General features: G+C 41.3%; 1 protein-coding gene across 1 annotated transcript; it reads left to right on the top strand.

Annotated features, from left to right (window-relative positions):
• Positions 1-2,403: 2,403 nt before the first annotated feature.
• Positions 2,404-19,102, top strand: timp2a (TIMP metallopeptidase inhibitor 2a). The gene is made up of 5 exons (XM_087844767.1): positions 2,404-2,839; positions 12,114-12,214; positions 12,299-12,407; positions 15,243-15,367; positions 17,087-19,102. Exons 1-5 carry the CDS (start codon positions 2,710-2,712, stop codon positions 17,282-17,284), a joined length of 663 nt encoding a protein of 220 aa, XP_087700893.1. The 5' UTR covers positions 2,404-2,709; the 3' UTR covers positions 17,285-19,102.
• Positions 19,103-20,282: the final 1,180 nt, after the last annotated feature.

Below are 20,282 nucleotides of genomic sequence, written 5' to 3'. Positions count from 1 at the left end.
CATAGTAGAAAAGCCTGATAGCTGAAGGCTCTGCCTCCCATTCTGCTTTTAGCCTGCAGTCTGACAGTGAAGTGCTTTGTTAGAATAATAAGGTACTATGGGGTCTTTAACATATGACTGGCCCAAATTTAAGATTTTATATGTGAGAGTAATGTAAAGTAATTCTGAATTTAACATGGAAAAAGTGTGAGACCTCTGACAGAGCCAATCCCAGTCAGGCCTTTACACAGTCTACAAGCTCTCTTAATTAACCATTTATCACCCAAGTTTCTACAGCTCTAAAGGACCCCTTTTATTATATAATTTTGGCTCTAAAATGACAAAATAATCTCATCTTTCAGGAATCATTTGCATTTTCTCTCAAACACAAATTTCAATGGAGCGCTGATAAATAAAGAGTTAGGCAACTGAATAGAAAAGCACCAATCCTCACCCTTCAGCATCTGCAGTGACTGATACTGCTGCCACATAGAGCTAAGGCCATGTCCATCCCTTTTTTGAATATCTACCTGTTTTACTTCATTTTCATTCAGGCACTTATAGTAAAACTTCCAAAATGCTCCCACATCTCAAAATCGTTTTTTGCTCTCTTGCTCTGTAACATTAAAAATTAAACATTAACAGCTCCATTGTGACAGTCCTGAAATAATCACTTGGGACTTCTTTCTGTGAGCCTGCAGCTTTTCCTCCATATCAGACGAAAAACAGATTCTGCACCTTTACGTGTTTTATTTAAGGAAGGCTTAATAATCCACTTTCACTTAAGACTAGCTTGTTTAAAACAGCTGGTTTAAAGCACTTAATGTGGCAGGCAGATTGAAAGTGGGGAGGAAGAGGGTGTAGATTTGGGCCTCAGGGAAGGGAGCCGATTGAGTTGGTGGGAAAGCAACGAGAGGATCAAGGAGTGCAAAGATAAACAGACTTCTTCTTGCGGCTGCTCCCTTTAGGTGTCGCTGCAGTGGATTGTAAGCCTCCATCTCACCCTGTCACTCGTCTGTAACACTGTGCACGTCCTTCTTCACTACATCCATAAATCTTCTCTGTGGTTTTCCCCTTTTCTCCTGCCTGACTCCTCCATAGCTCCTTAGTTTACAGAATCAGTGTATTTGTTTCAGTTTAGTTTGTGTTTGAAAATCACAAAGACTAAAATTATCTTTGTGACTAAAGAGTAAAATTATTACAAAAATTATTATTACAAAAATTTAGGATGCTCAGTAAAATGTAAATAAAAACAAAATACCGTTTGTAAAAACTCATAAGTCCATATTTTATTCACAACAGAACAAAGAAAACATATCACACGTTTAAAATGAGACAGTAAAGTTCAGCTCTCTGACTCTTCTACTATGAAGTTGTGCTGTTGTTATGGCTGAAGTATGAATTTTAGCGTTGTCACACTGAAAGATGGAAAGCTTTCCCTGGAACAGACATCTGGATATGTTACTCTTAAATCTGTATAAGCCTTTCAGCACTGATGATGCCTTTCCAGATGTGTAATATGCCAGTTCCATGGGCACTAATGCACCCCATACCATCAGAGATGCAGGTTTTTGATCTGAGCATTATTAACAAACCAGAAATAATATTAACAGTTTTCTACTTCACTTTAGTCCATTTAAAATGAGCTTTGTGAGGACTCCAACCTGCATCTGTTCCCGAGCCCATCAGGAGATATTTAAAGTCTTCACAATTTTGCACTGAGGAGCATTATTCTGAACGTGCTCCACATTTTGTTTTTTGAAGAACAGTGAACATCTGTCCACCTCTAATTCTGAGAAACTCTCTGTAAAGCTTTTTTTTTTTAATACCCAGTCATGTTATAGACCTGTTGCCAACAACCCTAATTAGTTGCAAAGCATTCCTCCAACAGTTTCCTCTTAATCCCACTTAGTTTTTAAGCCTTTTATTGGCAACTGCCAACGGAATCAAAATGAGCTACTACTTTCCATGAGACATTTGATATGTTTTCTGTAATCCTATGTGCATAAAATATGAGTTTGTGAGATTAGATTAGATGAAACTTTATTAATCCCTCGGGTGGGTTCCAGTAGCATAGCACCGATTATACATATTTTCCACAGCACGCAAACTTTGTTTTTATTTTATCTTTTTGGAATTGATAAGCTTTTTTTCCATGTCACTTTTAGATTTTTAGATTAGTTTGTGTGAACTATCACAACCTTGTATCCAGTAATTTTTTTTATATATTTTTCTTTCTGTCTAAATACTTGTTGCAACAAATTTTCAGCTTTACACTCGAGTGCAGGCCCACTTTTAAACCAATACCGTGTATTATGAGGGCGCAGGGGCAATATTTTTCAAATTTCCTTTGGGACCCTCTTTAAGAAAAAAATCCAAATGTCCGGTGGGTCCGACTGAGCACTCAGCGCCCTCTGCAGGACCACCATGCACTGGGGGAGGAGTCGCACGGCCAGCTTTATAAAACGCCTTGAAACAAAAACAGTCCAGACAGACAGACAGCTGCAGAAAACGGAAAGTCGGGGGAAATCCGGAGGGCTCCAAACGCACCGTGTAACTTCACCTTTTTACCTGGAGCTGAGCGCGCGCCCGTGCGTTGTCGTTGACGTGTGTGTCGTTAGGAAAACGACGGAGAGGGGACGCTGCCGCTGGAGCCACACTGCAACGCATCTGCGCAGAGCACAACATCCACGCAGGAGCTGAAAAACATCGCCATCAGTGTTTACCACGATGCCGTTTTCCGTTAACGGCATCCTTTGCACGCTCGCGCTGCTGGTCCTGTGGCGGGCGGAGGAGCTCGCGGAAGCGTGCAGCTGCGCTCCGGTACATCCGCAACAGGCGTTCTGCAACGCCGACGTAGGTGAGTCCAGCCGCGGGGTCTGCTGCTGCTGCTGCTGCTGTTGTTGTTGTTGTTTATGTTGTTGTTGTTTATGTTTACCCGGCCTCTCGTGCAGTGAGCCAAGCTCCTGCACAGCTAACTAGCCCATCCTCTGGCTACGGCTGAATGGACTCAACTAAGCTGCTGGAAACCCTGGAAAGCCTGAAGGTGCTGCTGCTGGTGGTGGTAGGGGTGTTGCTCCTCAAGGCCATGGCCCAGACAGTTTGCACTACATTCGGCTCTACACTTACAGATCACATTGTCATATTTTTTGCCATGCCATGTTGATAATGTTAGACCTCCAAAATGTCTTCTTTCAGAATTATTATTTTTAAAAATAGAAACACACTCAGGTCAGATCCCCATAATGTTCTGCTCTGCAACACTGTGAGGAGTTAGGAGTGCATTTGTGACACTTATTGATAAGTTAATGATGACCTTAATGAACTTTGTGGTTTAAATCTCCCCCAAAATCCACTTTATACAAACTCAAAGGGTGTACCTCCACTCTGTTAGCGTGAGAGCTAAGAGACTGGAAGCAGTTTGAGATCATCTGTGTGAACCCAAAGCCTCGGCTCTGGGAGTGTTTGCTTACCGAGCTTCACCCTCAGCAGCCTCGGGACGAAGCGGCGTCGCCTGCATTTTGCAGGGCAACGTGGCACCAGAGAGGGAAAAGAGACAAGGAGGGAGCGAGCTGAAGAGAGGACAAGGGATGGGGAAAGTGAGGGAGAAATTTAACGGGTTTGTGTGTGTGTGTGTGTGTGGGGGGATTGAATCTCAACCGCAGAATATGTCACACCACGAGCTTTCCTCCCTCACTTTTTTTTTTTTTTCCTTTTAAAATTTCCATTCCTGTCCAGTTTCTTCCTGCATGGGGTGGTGCTGAGAGGAATTACAGGAATGTTTCTGGGGTTTTCCCAACTTTGCTCCGATGCAGTGTACGGACACACACTTGTACACACTCTTTCACACCCCAGATAGACACCGTGCAAGGCCTGCCGCCATGCACGGTAGACTGACACACACAGACACACTGGCTCGGATGACATCTGGCTGTCAGTTCAGGGTGTGTTTAGAGGGGAAAAACAATAAAAGTCACAGTGCAAGTTAAAATATGCATGGTATGAATGAGAACGAGAAAGCTGAAGATGTTTTGTTTTTTTTCATCCTGCATTTTACTTTTGAGTCTGTGCTGGTAAGATGTGCATCCTTGTAATTCCTTATTGCAAAATGACAGCTCTATTTTGAGGTGTGACTCAATCTCTTGCTGAGTTGGCAGGTCTTGCAGACAGGATGTCTCAGAGGCAAGGTGTTCCAATTGTTTGTCTTTTTTAAAGCATCTGTGAGTCAGGAAAGCTTTTGTCGCAGCTGGGGGAGGATGCACGCAAACGGCAACAATGGTCGATGTCACTGTCCAGCCCAGAAACATCTAGATGAAACACTGCAGAGGAAGAGGTGAAGAAGGGGGTGGAATGGGTTTTGAGGGCTTGTGAAGGGCGGGGAGTGTCGGATGAGAGTTGGCTGAAATGTGCATGTAGGCAGTCACAAAGTGACATTGTCAAAAGTTGCGCGGTCTGACAATTGGGATTTGTTTTGGTGGAATGGGATCCCACTCCTTGCTTGTTGATACACAAACCACATAGGCGGGAACCAGCTGTGTGTTTGTGTGTGTCATCTTCTGTTTTCCAGTCAAAGTGATACTCTAGGTCAGACCACAAGCCATAAAAATCGTGCAGTGTCATGCACCCACGGTACAATCACACACACACAAACGCGACAAACATCCTCTTTTCATATAAATCCGTTGCCCATAAAGGGGAACTTCCCTCACCCTTTCCCAGTTTAGCTCACTCTGGTCAGCGGTCTGAGAGATCAGAGTCACCGATCTCAGCAGTGGACATGGCGTGGATGACAGCACGTGTACACGTCCTTTCATGGAAATACAGAAACGTCCCCAACACATGTCACTAAAAAAAATATAATGGCACTCCTTTGGAGGATAGTTAATAAGAAACTTGGGCTAAAAAATTAAATGACAAAAGTCCTATAATATGGTTGTTTATACAGCCTTGATAACAATTATTAACACTCCAAAAATGTAAAAGACAAAAAAAATGCATAAAGTATAGCATAAAAACTTTACAGTTAAACTATCAATACAGACGTAATAATGTCAAAAATTTCAAATGAAATAAAAATGGGCACCGATTGTGGAAAACAAGTGATGTGTAAAATAAAGCTGGTACAGATGGTTTGTTTTTCCTGACGTCTTTTGCCTGTAGCGACAGGGAAACAAAGAAATATTTGCTGTAAAGTGACTAAGTTGGTTTATCTTCACCACACCTATTCTAAATATGTAGCTAATGTGACATCGATGTGCACGAAAGATGAACTCCAGCCAGAGCCTTTCATAAATATCTTCTGATTTACTGATTAGCTGATAATCGCTAAAACAAGGCAGATGTCAGCCTGAACCACATTTTGCTGCTATGATTGCAAACCTAATAAAAAAAAAAAAGTCAAATGTCTCATTTTTGGAGTGTTCACAGTACCTGATTGAACTGTTTCTGTATTAGGTGCTTTTGCTGGACAAAAAGGTGTAATTGTTCTAACTGTATTTCTTCATTTTTCACGATAGCAACGGAGCTGTCTGAGCTGTGCAAGATGCTTTTACCAAACACATCAGTTGCCAAAGAAAAATGGAAAGCTCATGACCCAAAAACTGAATAAAACATCCAAATCCAGGTACTGGAGATCAGCTCGGAAAAGTAAAGGCCTTTTATGAGTTTTCCAAACCAACCTTAAGTACCTGGATTTGGATGGTTTATACTGTTTTTTCCCATAAGCTTTCCATTCTTCTTTGTCCCTTTCATGAACAAAAAGTGTTCTGAGGGACAACAGTAGTATTTCTGTTATTTACTTTTTCTTCTAAAAGCATGTTTGGATTATCTTTAAAACCCTGTTTCAACAGTGTGATGTTAAGCAGAGGCTTCATCGTCACAAAACTATAGAGCTAAGAAGAAAATCAAGAGGAGGATTTTGCAAAGGCTTCTGCAGCCTGTGGGGGAGGAAACACTAATAAATAGCTTAAGGCTCACCTGGAGAGGTGTACAGTGTTGGTTCAGCACATATATCATATGTTGCATGCTGAAACAATTAGGATTTAATGGCAAAAGAGCTGAGGAGTTCACCACGTTTCAATGTGTTTGCAAATTGTTACTTCAGGCAGGTCAAGTCAAGCTTGGCTCTCTGATTTCATCTTCAGCTGATCCACTTCTATGCATTTTAATGGCAAATCCAATATAAGGTGGGGTGTTTGGACGAACAATTACTTCTTTCCCTGCAAGCTGCTTTGCAACCCACCTCCACCCCAGCTCATCCTTTTCTTGCTGACTCGATCACCGTCATGTCAGCTCCGGTAACTGTGTCAGGGTAAACCAGAGCCTTCAGGTCATCATGCAGGTGTAACCAGAGGTGCCGGCTGAATTGTGTTTGAGGGCGGTTTGTCTCTGTTCAAATGACAGGTTAAACAGAAGGCTCACATACGCCTGGAGCTGAACAAACCACACCAAGAGAGTCAGGGATGATTTGGTGGTCACTGGCTTATGAAAAAAGAAATGGACAGTCATGCAGTGGAACGAATCGGGGGGCACTTAGGATGTGGTGTGTGCGTTCATATGGGGGTTTGCATGGAAAACATTGCGTAGTGCAACTAATATGTATGTAGAAGTCATTATGTGTCGTCCCGCTCTGACGGTAGGGGACCGCTTGAAATGTGGGTCAGTTGGTGGTTTATGGCTGCTGATTGAGTGCTGCTGATCGGATGACTTTTGGATCAACCTGCGGTGAAACTACTGCCTGCAGGCTCGTGGTAGTCATGCTGTTTTAGCATCGTGCTGAGTAGTCTGCCGCCTCTGCAACACACTGTTTAGACTGCACAGGATGATCCGCTCTGGCTTTATTGAAGGGGAGAAACTAACTGAGAAGTAAACATGTCTGCAACACTGAGGGAGACAGATAAGCTCCCATAACAGCAATCTGTTGTGAATAACAGGGTAATTTCCTCTCAGTATTGTGTCCTGCTGCTGATTCTTTGCTCATTAGTTTGTGGCTCAGAATGAGGTCAGGAAATGAGAGCGGAAAAACTGGGAGGAATGCAGGAGCGAGTGCCAAACAGGTATACTGCTGTGTGTGTGTGTGTGTGTGTGTGTGTGTGTGTGTGTTTATGTGTGCTCTGGCTGCTGCAGCTGAACATTTGCATAACCATCAAAGTGCAACCAAAATGTGGGGGTTTGATTCTGGGGAACTTGGTTTCTCTACAAAAAAAAAAAAAAAAAAAAGAAACCTTAAAAAGCAGAATGTTTGTGCTCATGGTGCTGATTAAAAAACCAGATTCATTCTTCTGAAGAAGATTTGTTCTTAAACCTTTCATCTTCTTCTTTGTTAATCCTGGTAAATTAAAACCTGTTCTGTAATTTAGCCTTTAGGTTTTTCTTTTTACTTTGTTACTAAAACCTTTTATTGCCACATAGAGACAATATAAAAACATGTAAACACAACAATAGCCGTAATAATAACAGCAATTAGTTTATATCACCCTTTAAATCTAATATTCAGATCAAATCTGGTCCTCATTAAGAGGGGTAATATGAAGATAACAGCCTACATTTTCAGGCTATATACCAAGCAAGGTGATCATATTATCTTCATATCAATCTAAGTGTGCTTTAAGAACAGCCTCACATTGCGAAGTAATACACTGCTTTCATGTAAACATGGTGTCAGTTCAAAATTAGCAGTCAGGTCCAATTAAAGTGTTGTTGAGATTAAGAAAATGGTCCAAATGTGCATCTGTAAGCTGAGGAGGCTGTTTTGCAACGATTTCTTCATCATCTTCTTCAGGATTTTTACCAATGTACTGCAAGCCCAACGGCCATCTGAGCCTAAATCGACTCGCTCTGAGGACTAAATATGGATGAATGTTGGACATTTGAGATCTTAACTACATCTTAACTATGATGGTTAAATTGGCAGATGTATTTTGTCAGCCTAGTGTTACATTTACACATTAACAAACAGCCTGAAATAGTTAGTCAAACGGTACAGTGCAGCCTTAACCATACAGACACACTGCATGATCTGAATGATATGTAGTAGGTGAGGAAAAAAAGCTGCATTACGTGCAGGCAGTTCTCATGGTGTGAGGACTAAATGTATTTAAATCCAATCCAATTTTAAAACAGTGTAATACTTTTTTATTAGTAGAGGTATAGATCAAATATTTTAAAATTTTATAATGATTCACAGACACCCAAAAAACAAACAGCCCACATGTGTTGTTGCCACGACTTTTTCATACGAGAAACCATTGTAAAGGCTCCTTAACTCTACTTTTAGTCTCTGTCTTTACCAGTGAACCTTTTATATATGTAGTTTTTTTCAGTATGAATTATTTCAACACCAGTCACAAAAGGCTAAAGATTGGTTGACAACCACCGGTTGCTATGGGGAGAAGTGTTTATAGGAAACGCAGTATTATTTTGGACATGTGTACATGTTTATTTAAAGAGGGCAGGTATTATTTTGGCTGGCCGCTGAATTACTAACTGAATTAATAATGAGATGGATTTAACAATAATTTACATCACGTGTTATCATTGTATCATTTTCACTTTCTGGACATTTTTTAGACTAAATGATCTGTACAGAGTTTAGTAGCATGTTTAGTAAGACTAAAAAAGAAGGAGAAAGAAAGAGAGACACTATTAACTCTGGGAGCTGTGAACCTCCATATTTGTATCTGCTCTAAGCCATAAACTGAACCTGAGGGTGTAAGAGCAGCAGCAGTCGACTGTATGTGTGTTTATAGATGTGTGTGTGTGTGTCCTATGTTCCTGCTTACTTTATGTTTTTTTCCCCTGTATTGCTCATATTTTCCATTCTGAATAAATGCCCTAAGCATAGTTGAAGCTTGAAGTCAGTCAGGCCGTTAAAATACACACACGCGCGCACAAACACACACGCATGGTGAGAAACAAACCTCTGGCCAAGTCCTTCTCAGTATATCAGCTTTCAAGTTGTATTCTTAATCCTCAGCTCTTGTTCTGTGATGGTTTCCCTGGTCATGTTTTGAAGCAGGAAGGTTTGTGCTGCACGCCAAGTCATGTGTCTGGCCCTCCTCTAATGTTGGCTGATGGCGACTTCTGGTTGGGGTTTCATTGACTGGACCACTTTAGATGCTAAAATTCATTTTGTTGTGGTATTTGGATGAGACTTTAAGGCAGCTCGATGGGTGGTTTGGGCTTTTTTTAAGCCTGTGATGTGGAGTCATAAGCAGTGTTTTCCACACATAGACCCTACTTAGGCGGGTAACAGAGGTATAATAATGACCACCAATGTACCAGAGTTATTTCAATTCTTTTTTTTTTTTTTCTGTCTGAGAGAACACCATCCAAAAATGATTTGCTAGCAACTGTTATTTTGAAAGTCTAGTCGCTCCTAACCTACCTAACAGTATTTTATCACCAGCAAGCTGACAAGGTCATCGATGTCTTCACTCTGAATGCTTTTTTCTTCAACTGCATCATTTGTCACTGCAGTAGGTGGAAAAGTAAGATTCCCTGCTGCAGAGCAAAACAGTGAAGTTCATCCACAGGATGAGACACTCTCTGGAGAGACAGCTGATTGTGTTGCTCAGTTATTTATTAGTCAAAGTCCTTGGCAGGTACAAACAAAAGTACCTGCCCAAAGTACCTGCCCTTTATTTTCTGTATCCAGAAAGTAAAGGGCAAAAAAATAAATAAAATACATTTAAAAAATACGATGAAATACTGCATACTGCAGTATGTTCAGGAATGCTTTTAACTCGTTAATTTCTCCGAATATAGTGGCTACCCATTACTAAACGTCAGTCATCATCGTCAATGATGATGGTGGGGTGATCGTGGCTTAAGAGTTGGCAGTTCGTCTTGTAATCGGAAGGTTGCCGGTTCGAGCCCCGGCTCGGACAGTCTCTGTCGTTGTGTCCTTGGGCAAGACACTTCACCCGTTGCCTATTGGCAGTGGTCAGAGGCCATCACCAGTGTGTGAATGGGTGGATGACTGAACGTGTAAAGCACTTTGGAGTCCTTAGGGACTAAGTAAAGAGCTATACAAATACAGGCCATTTACTGTTTACCATTATCAGAGCTGTGCAATGCTGATTTTGGCCTCTAATTTTGTAAGCGGTAAACATTTCCAGCTGCTTTGTTTTGTTTTGTTTTTGAGACCAGTGACTAATTTTTATGACTCAAGTAAAATGACTGTCATGTATCTGGACTTATTTATTATAAATGTAGTGCATTTTATAATAAATAGGGCCAGATTTTGAACATAGCCATTATGCAGTGTTACATTGTATGGGAGTTAACGTAATTATGGGTTTCACTTTTGTTCATTTTTAATAACAAGCAGAAAAATCGGATGAAATGCTGCGGAAAAAAACAAAAGACTAGGGCTGTTCGATATAACGATATATATCGGATTATGATATAAAAACGTCTATCGTTTCATTTTATGTTATCGTTTGTTTCGTGGTGTCGCAAAATAAACTGTTTACGGCAATACTTTTTCATCGTTTTGATGGTCACTGTAGTGGCTATATTAATTTCTTAAAGTTCTCTCTTTCGCTTATATTTAATATAACCACACTACAGACGGACAAGCGGCTGTTTTTATGCGTTGTGGTTAGCAACAACGACGGTAACACCATCTCGTGTCCGCTTGTTTATGTTCCACATAAACCTTTCACAATAAAGCTCAAGATCCTGTTGAGACTTTTCAAAATAAACTGAATCATGTGAAAGAGCAGATTATTTACGGATGATATTAAAAAAGAGCCGCCAGGTGCTAAAAAATAAACCTTAGACTCAAACGTTAGAACAGGCTTTTCCCCGCAGCACGCCGTGTAACAAATACTCACAAAGAAAACGGCGGCTGTTACAACTTATGTCTGTTAAAACACTCGACTCCAGCTACATGACGCGCAGCAGGAAACACTTCCCGCAAGTCGAGCTGCCGAGATTCATAGAATTGACAGAAAATGTTACATTTTTGTGACTTATATCGTTATCGGGATGATAGAATTCTTATATCGGGATATGAGATTTTGGTCATATCGCACAGCCCTACAAAAGACATAATAAATTTATGATGGATTAGCCAATTTATAATGTGTACTGTACTATTAAGGTTGAGATATCAGTATTCATAAGCCTCACATTTATAACTCTGGAAACAAATGTATTTATTATAGGGTTCATTATTTCCTGTGTACTGGGTACACTCTCACTCTCACCAGCTGCACACTGATAAGGTGTTGGGATTGTTGGCGTTTTCTCTGTATTACTGTAGTCTTTACCTTACAGCATAAAGTACTATGAGGAAACCGTTGTTGCGATTTGACGCTGTATATACTACAACTGAATTTAATCGTGTCCTTTAGGGTCACCCCTTTACGCCTCCCTTTAAGCCTCTTTGTCCAGGCGGCTATTCCTCACAAGTAGAAGATTTGATCAACACACCTCAGCACATCAGCATATTAGGGATGTCTGCTCTCAGTGACATCACACAGAACTACAAGTAGAAAAAACTATGCTAAACTGTGTGTTTAGAGCAGGCTGACGTGTGAACATTGATCACAGACATTATTTGTAATGAACTGTTCTCGTTATTCGAAACTTTGGCCATGTTTAACGCCATGTAACAGTGTATGTAAAACTGAAAATAAGTAGAAGCATAGTAGGTCCCTTTTAAGTTACAGATGGTTTACAGTTGCTAAATCAGTGATGGGGTGATTCCTGTCGAAATGCATTTGTTTGTATACAAACTCGTAAATTTCAGCTTTGATTAAAGGAAACTGATATTTTGTAACATAGTTGTTAACCTTTTGTTTAACCTTTTGCTTCATTTGTGAGTTACTTTAACTTAATTAGGGGGGTGTTAGTTTCATTCATTTACTTTTTGACCTAATTGGTGGACATGCAGACCAACACCAATTACAGTATGGGGCTTATGGGGCCTGCATCCAAAGTTTTAGCCGTTACCCAACAAACATTAGCAGGTTTCCCTTTTTATCCTTTTTAGTGGGAATCATTTTGACTTTTTTTGTTTCTACTCTTTTGTTCATTGGTATGAAAGACAATAATGAAAGCTTCAGTGAGTAAATACGATGAATTCCTGCAGCCTCTGACGCCGTGTTTCTGTGTTTTCCAACCAGTGATTCGAGCAAAGGTGGTGGGAGAGAGAGAAGTGGATTCTGGGAACGACATCTATGGGAACCCCATCAAGAGGATCCAGTATGAGGTCAAACAGATCAAGGTAAGAATATCCTCACTGTTTTAGCCAAAAAGGTTTGACATTGAGTCCGCTATTAATACCCTGTGCATTGTGTTTAATTTTCAGATGTTCAAGGGACCTACCCAGGACATCGAATCTGTCTTCACTGCTCCTGTGTCCGCCGTTTGCGGCGTCACCCTTGATGCCACCGGCAAGAAGGAGTATCTGATCTCAGGTTTGTGTGAATATCCCCTGTCTCCCGGAAATAATACTGCAAATGAAATTTGATAATCTCAACTAACTTGTGGAAAAGAAGCTGCTGTTGTCGGAGGGATAGGTATAATGATGTATGCAAACTATACGTCATTATATAAAACAAAAAGTGAAAGAATGCACAGAGAGAAGCACAGCACAGAACATGCAAACAGATAATCAGATATGGTCCTGCAGGTGCAAACAGCCGGGCAGACAAACCTGAGATCGGATAAAGAGTAGTGGGCAATTTTGCATGTTGGTGGAGCAGCTGTTTATGTTATTATAGGTAATGATACTCTGCTGGCTAAATCCCGTGGAGACTGGGAGGGACCTTGTCTGTTGTGGTACAGCTTAAGCTCCTGAGGTATTTTATGCCTTAGTGACTGTTTACATCTGCATAACATCTGCGTCATTTTTCAAAATTTGTAAACTGAAACCAGCTGTAGTCATTATTTAACACTAACAGCACATCACGTGACTGCCCTAAAGTCAACAGAGTAACTTGAAGTGGTGAACAAACCTTCTAAACTCAGAGCAACAAATTTCAGCCAATTGTTTACCTTTCTGACCACAGCTTTACAGTTTGGCTTTGGCGTCAGTGTCTCAATAGCACCGTTGTCAGCCACAGCAGGCAGCTGCTTGTCTTTAGAGGAAAAGCTGTGAAACCCACTGCCCAAACAACAGACAAACAGTGTTAGCGACAAGTTGATAAACTGCTTATTCTGCTGCTAAAGGGTCAGAAGTTAGAGGCTTCTGACCTCTAACTTCTGTAAAGATAGTAGAAATCCAAAACATAGCTGGGCATTAGATGACAATATTTAGCGTTAACCCATCCACAGTGGGGCCACAAGCCAGTGTACTCCCAGTTCCAGATAAAAATTGGTTTCCATACCTAGTCTCCTCCTGCTCCAGCAAGAGGGTGCTCCACCACAACGACCCTTGTGATTGCTTTTGTTGCTGGGAGATTAGTACAGTTGTTCCCAGTTTGCATGGAATAAAATCTGCCTAAATATTTTACCCAACACATTTCAAAAGGTGCAACTTTTACTTTAAAGAGTCACAGTTTCTGGTTTGTAACCACTCAGAAACTGGTTGGGAAATGCATACTTTTCCCTAGTGGATCAATGACCAGTCTCTAGGCCTGTCTGACAGAGGCCTTAGTTGGTTTAGCTTAGTATGATTCTCACTTTGGGACTGGCCAACCCCTTGCTTAGATATAGAGTGAGAAGTTCAGTCATTCGGGAGGGGCTCAGAGTTGAACCGCTACTCCTCCACATCGAAAGGAGTCAGCTGAGGTGGGTCTGGATGACAAGGATCCCTCCTGGGTGAAGTGTATACCGGGGACGTCCCAACAAAGGAAGAGCCCAGGTTAGACCCCAGCCCTGGATAAGCAGAATAAAATTGGAAATATTTAAAGAGTTAATATTTAAATAGTTAATGATACTGGACAAAAAAGGACGCATATGGGAATATGAGCTGCTGATTTCCAGTTTTGATTAGATTAGCTCATTACCCGCGTTATCTACGAAGTTGTCTGTTAGTTACTAGTAGATCTTTGGTCCGTTGCAGTACTCAGAACACAGAAGCAAAAAAAATCTTAGTAGATGAGTCACGAAGATTATCTTATTTCTTTTTTTTTAATTTTTCATTTCTTTGTATATTTCTTATGACACATGAGAGTATCCTTTATAATGTGCTGTTTTTCATAAAGCACTTAACATCTTTTTGACCTGTTTGGGTTTTATGTTTTTACGGTTGGTGCCCTCTGTGGGTTATATACCATGCGGCCACCCACAGCTCCACCGACAGCCTTTCCTCAGCTCCTCACCTCTTTGGTACGCTGTGGACAGGTCACCAGTCTGTCATAAGGCAGTGACAGCCAATCATTCACATCTACAGCCGCTTTAATATCACCAGTACCCTGATGTGCATGTCTCTGGACTGTGGAAGGAAATGAGGAGAACATGCAACCCTCAACAGAAAAGGCCCAGCCAGCTGCAGACCTTCTTGTTGTGAGGCACACCAATGTGTTGCCCATCAAATATAATTATACCTGGACACAGCTTCCTTCCTGTGGTGGTTGTTTCGATTTTTAAAGCAAGATAGGCGGTCGCAGCGTCAGAATGAGACTCAGTTTGCTGAGTAGCGGAGACACAGAGGATCGTGATGTCATTCGTGCTCTGGTTTCTCCATCACAGTCAGAGATGCGCCCGCAAACACTGGCCCGTAATTACAGAGAGTTGTAAGAGGAGGAACTGCTGAAGCCAGCATTTTCTTCCCGACTCTCTTTTCTCAAGATGTAGGGACTTTGTGCAGTGGGAAAGAAAGTTTGATTTCTGCTGACCGGGGCATCTTTCAGAATGATTCATCGTTTCTTTAGTGCGAAGGGTTAACGAGTAGAGGAGTTGCATTGAAATGAGAGTCAGTCCCGTCTGCGAGGACATACGTGTTGAGAGCTGCTATGCAGACAGATAGTGGCAAAGTGGAGGGGGTGCAGCCTTCATAGATTTGTAATCTCATCTCGAAATATCAGCTTGTTTTGACTGGTGCCCCTTTATGCACGAAACATAAACACAAGCTCTTGACAAGGACAGGTGGCCTGTGTTGATGCCTGCAGGCACCAGTCTGGAAAGTAACAGATTTCATCAGTGGTTTTCCACGAATCTGTCATCTGATGTTTACAAGTTCAGATTTTTTTCCAGAACATTTATACTGATGCACCCTGGCCTTGGTGATGGTGGTGTTTACCATGCATATTGTTATGTCTGAAGTTTGTCTGTCACACGTGTACTTTTTCTTTTTTTTTTATATACAGGCAAGGCCGAGGCCAGCGGCAGCATGCATGTGACTTTGTGTGATTACATCATGCCCTGGGACTCCTTGAGCACCACCCAGAAGAAGAGCCTCAGCCAGCGCTACCAGATGGGCTGTGACTGCAAGGTAAGGCAGCAGAGGGCCGCCTTTGCATGTACAGTTTATCTCGTGGCGTGGAGAAAAAAAAAGACAGCTATTCACTTCCTCCACTACACATCCAGACATAGCAGAGCAAACAAGACGAGGCACGATTCAGGGGAACAAACAAAAGAGCAGTAAATGTAACTTGAATACTCTTGTTTTCTTTATTAATTGTTCTAGAGATTAAAAGGAACGTCTTACACGTTTTCAACCTCGTATTTTTTTATACTGATTGTATTCTTTCAAAATAATCGGTGATCTTATAGCTCATCCACAAGCCATTGTAAGCCCTCTTCCTTCTTTTTGGCTGCCTCGCAAACATAAGGTTTGAAGCTCGGGTGGGCAGGATTTCTGTGCTTCTGCGCTGAGATGACCATATTATGATTATCTCTTCTCTATGAAGTCATACACCGGCAAGAGTATAAAGAACTGAAGCGTGAGCTTTCACCTCACAGGGATTGCTTGTACACACTCTGATCTCTGATTTTTGGATGTTTAATAGGAACAAAGTAATATATTGATTAACGACCCTTAAAGGTGCTTTTGGGCAGATTTACAGTCTTTATGGTGCACATGGGCAAAACCTAGCTTAACCAGTACCTCAAAAACCAACAGAAGGCAATCTTATGCTAATAAATCTCATAGCAAATGATTTTTATAGGTGTGCATTTTCATTTTACTAAATTCCTACAGAGGGCGCTCTACTTTTACGACAGGCAAACTTTTTCTGCGAACTACAAAATGTTACAGGACACAGACACAGAAAACTTTGAGGGTCTCAAATGATTCATTATTGATGTAATGATGATTTAGGCAATTATCTATTAGATCTATTTTATTAAAAGTTAAAAATGGCAATAATCTGTTCTAAATGTTTTTGGGTGTTTCACAATAAAAGCCCCTCTAGGTTTCACAAGTTGAACACTTTGAATTTGAAGCACAAATAGTGGCTTGTTCTGTTTGCTTAAGTTCTCTAAATGGAGAGATAAATCCGTAAACTCTGGCTATGGTCATATAGGTACAATTTAAGTACACTCTTACTTCGGTCATAGGAATTTTGGCAGTTTGTTGGTCTGGAGCATTCAGGTGTGTTTTAACACAATGCCACATACTTCACAGGAGTGGCTGTATCATGTTGAAGTAACTTTGGACACATACACTTGTGCTTTTTCCAAAAATAGCAGCTTCCAAGCTCAGCTGACCCTGGGCAGAGAGTTTGTTTGTATTAAAACTCTAAAGAGTTAAAACCGTCATAATGGAGACACTGAGCAGGTGATGGCTATCCATCTTCAGGGACATGCCAAAAAGAAAGCATATCTACTGATACATGGCTGCCTAAACACCAAACGGCGTGACGGTCAAATCTTATGTAAACAGTTGCCCTGATATCTTAAATCTACGTGAGTTCAGTCAAGAGGAAAAAATGTGTGCGTGTAACCACAGCTACTCAGGCTGATAAAATGACTCCAGATTTGCATGCTGTAACATTTCCAGTAAATTCCTGGTAGATGTTGGGTAATATGAGCACGCTGGCACTGAAAGTTATCCATCAGAAGCAATACTGAGGCTTGATTTAATGAAAATCTGGAGGATTAGACCTTAAGGCATATTTGATATGGTCTTCTAACAGCAGTGGTATTTCAGGTGACACCCATCTCTGATAGTTTGATGTCATAAAGAGCGGATTGTGCTGTGTTTCTGCAGATTGTGCGCTGTCCCTCTCTGCCCTGTGAAATCTCGGCTCCTGAGGAGTGCCTGTGGACAGACCTGATGATCGAGAAGCAGGTGCACGGCCGCCAAGCCAACCATTACGCCTGCGTCAAGAGGGCAGACGGCTCCTGCTCCTGGTACCGCGGCGTCGCACCACCCAAAAAGGAGTTCCTGGATGCCGAGGACCCCTAAGCACATGCGACTGCACGCCGCAGAGCCTGACGGAGATAAATGTACACAATTCCAATGAAATAAAGTAATTTTTTTTTTTATAATTAAGAAAAAGGCAAAGCTAATGTGACAGAAATGACCTGCTGGTCTGAAAACAACCCTTTGTCACTCTTTATGTTTGGAGAGGCTCAGGGGTTGTTCTCAGACACAGCAGCTCTGTAAAAACAACAAAACAGCATCATGAGACATAGACTGGTCAAGTGATGTAACTTCCTCCTGAGGCTGGCGTCAGGAGGATAAAAATTCTCAGTGAGACAGAGCACTTCCTGCCCCTTCAAAGCAATTTTTAACAGCTCTGATCTCCACCAATCAATTCCCAGTATTCAGACAGCCATTGGTTATCCATCATCTTCCTGCTTTTATTACCTCATCCTCTAGTTTTCTTTATTCCAAAGCCAAATTCCAAGTTGCCTTTATTATTATTTTTTTCATTTCATTTTGTTTAAAATGATTGTCTCCCCCTCTCCCTCTCTCTCCGAGCACTCTTAATTCACAGTTTTCTCATCGTCTCCGCCGGGAACTTTTTTTCACGCCCACACGACGACACGCTTTCTTTAAAAAGATCGTGAATCATCTTGCAATCTTCTCTGGTTTCTTTGGGTGGGGATTTTTGCGTCCGTCACCGGCCTCACTGGACCAGTCTATGCTGCGTGAAGATGAGCGCTCTAAATTTAAACACCACCTCTCCACTGCCCCAGAGTCCAATCAGAAATATCTCAAATTTCTCACACTTCCTCCTCCTTTCTTCCTCTTCACGTCCTCCCCTTTTCTTTGTTATGTAGCTGTAGGGAACCTATGCATATACTTTTGTTGTTACTTGATAATAATAATAATTATTATTTACTGCTTTAGAACTAGATTTGCACTTTTTGAGGATGAGTTCCAGTAAAGACAAGAGCCTGAACACTCTGATGTGACAGATATTATCGTTCGCCCCGACCGACCGACAGATCCACCTCAGGTGCAGAATTTTTCGCCCATTTTGAGTGCTTTGGTGATTCATATTCAGAAAAAAGCGCGAGCATATCCCTTGCTATCTTTGTCATAACATATAAAGTAGTACTTGCAGTGAACAAAAAAGTGGATGTGTGAAAGGTTTGGATAAAAGGGATCTTTTTGCAGATTTTATGTGTGAAAGAGAAACAAAAAAAGCGCTCCGGGGATGTTATTTCAGTGTCTTTGTATTATCTGTTGATTGTAAATGCAAACAGCAGTTTTCATGATATATTCTTGCAGACGGTTCATTTCACGAGTAATAAAAAAATAAGGTCTTTATACGCTTAATATTAGCTTTGACTTTCTTGCTCCTTCCAGTTATTAATGAAAGCTTTATCGCTGTCCTAGAAAGCAGTTACTTAATGTTTACAGTGCTGTTTTATAAACCTCAAGCTACATTAACAAAAAATATATATATGATGGAGTATTAGAGGCATAATTTAAAAGTAAACTCTTTCCAGTTTCCATTACTTTGTATTTTTTTCAGTGTTATTATTATACCTGTCTTTTTTTTGTTTGGTTGGGTTTTTTTTTGTGAGTGTGTGTGCGCGTGTTTTCGCTGTCTTTGTCTACGATGTCTTTAGCTGTAGTGTCGAAGGTCCTCTTGCGCTGGAGTAACGTGAGAGTGAGAGCGATTAACCAGAGAAAGGTACAGAGAAATGGGAAATGGGTTCCTTGTGTGAATAGAGGACTGTGCATGTGTTTGATGCTTTGTGTAAGTCCGGGCGAAGGACAAAGTATTCAGTATTATCAAATAAAAAAAACCACAAGTTTCAAAGAGTACACGCTGCCTGTGTGTTGTCATTTCTTCTCAAGTGGGAGATCAAGTCATTGTCACCTTAACCACATCCTGCTTGTGTCTGTGTGGGTTTCTTTCGACCTCTTCCCACAGTCCAATGACATACATGTTAACTCAGCTGGTGATTATAAATGGCCGTGGATGTGAGGCCGATAAACTTTAGAGAATCAAGCGCCGTATGAAAGGCTTATATATACACTCACGGCCACTTTATTATTTACACTTTGCTAGTGCTGGGTCGGCCCTTTTGCTTTCAGAATTGCTATAATTCTTCATGCCATAGATTTAACAAGATGCTGGAAACATTTCTCAGAATTTCGCACAGCGGCTGCAGATTTGTACATCCCAAAGGTGCTCTATTGGATAGAGAGCTGGTGGCTGTTTGAGTACAGTTAACTCATACTTATGTTCAAGAAGCCAGTTTGATATGATTTCTGTTTTGTGACATGGTGTGTTATCCTGCTGGAAGCAGCCATTGGAAGACAGGTATGCTGTGGTCATAGGAGGATGGACATGGTCAGTGTTTAGTGTTTAAATCATGCTCAGTTGATACTAAGGGGTCCTAAGTGTGTCAAGAAAATTACGTCTACACCATTACACCACCAGCAGAAGCTTGAACCACTGATACAGTTCCATCTTTGCTGATGGAGTCAGTTTCTGACCCTTTTTGTTGCCTTCCTATCAGCTCACAGCAGTCTGTCCTCTACCCTCTGCCTGCTGGCATCAAATGGGGATTTTCACTGAAGGCCTGCTACAGACATCCTGTCCGGGATTTGCCTCAACTGTCAACCTTTGACAGCTGAAACAGACTTCCGTCCCCAGAAACACTGAAGACGGACGAATGGACTGACCTGCTGCTTACTGGATATTTTCTCTTTATCAGAATATTCTCTGTAAACTCCCAAACTTGTCCCAGCTTGGGAAACTGGTTGTGTGCGAAAAACCTAGTAGATTAGCAGTTTCTGAAATACTCAAATGAGTCTGACGTTTAAAGTTACTTAGATTACCTTTTTTCATGGATAGGCCCAAATGCCTGAATGCATTAAGTTGCTGCCACATGATATTTGTGTGAATGAGCAGGTATAGCTAACAGAGGGTCAGTGAGTGTAAATGGCAGTGTTAGAATGCCCCAAAGCGGCTGGATTACCAATGAACCAGAGGTTT

Source organism: Neolamprologus brichardi, chromosome 8, assembly GCF_056152115.1.
Source record: "Neolamprologus brichardi isolate AB-2024 chromosome 8, ASM5615211v1, whole genome shotgun sequence".
NCBI classification, from domain to species: Eukaryota; Metazoa; Chordata; class Actinopteri; order Cichliformes; family Cichlidae; genus Neolamprologus; species Neolamprologus brichardi.
This window is presented reverse-complemented; position numbering and strand designations above follow the sequence as displayed.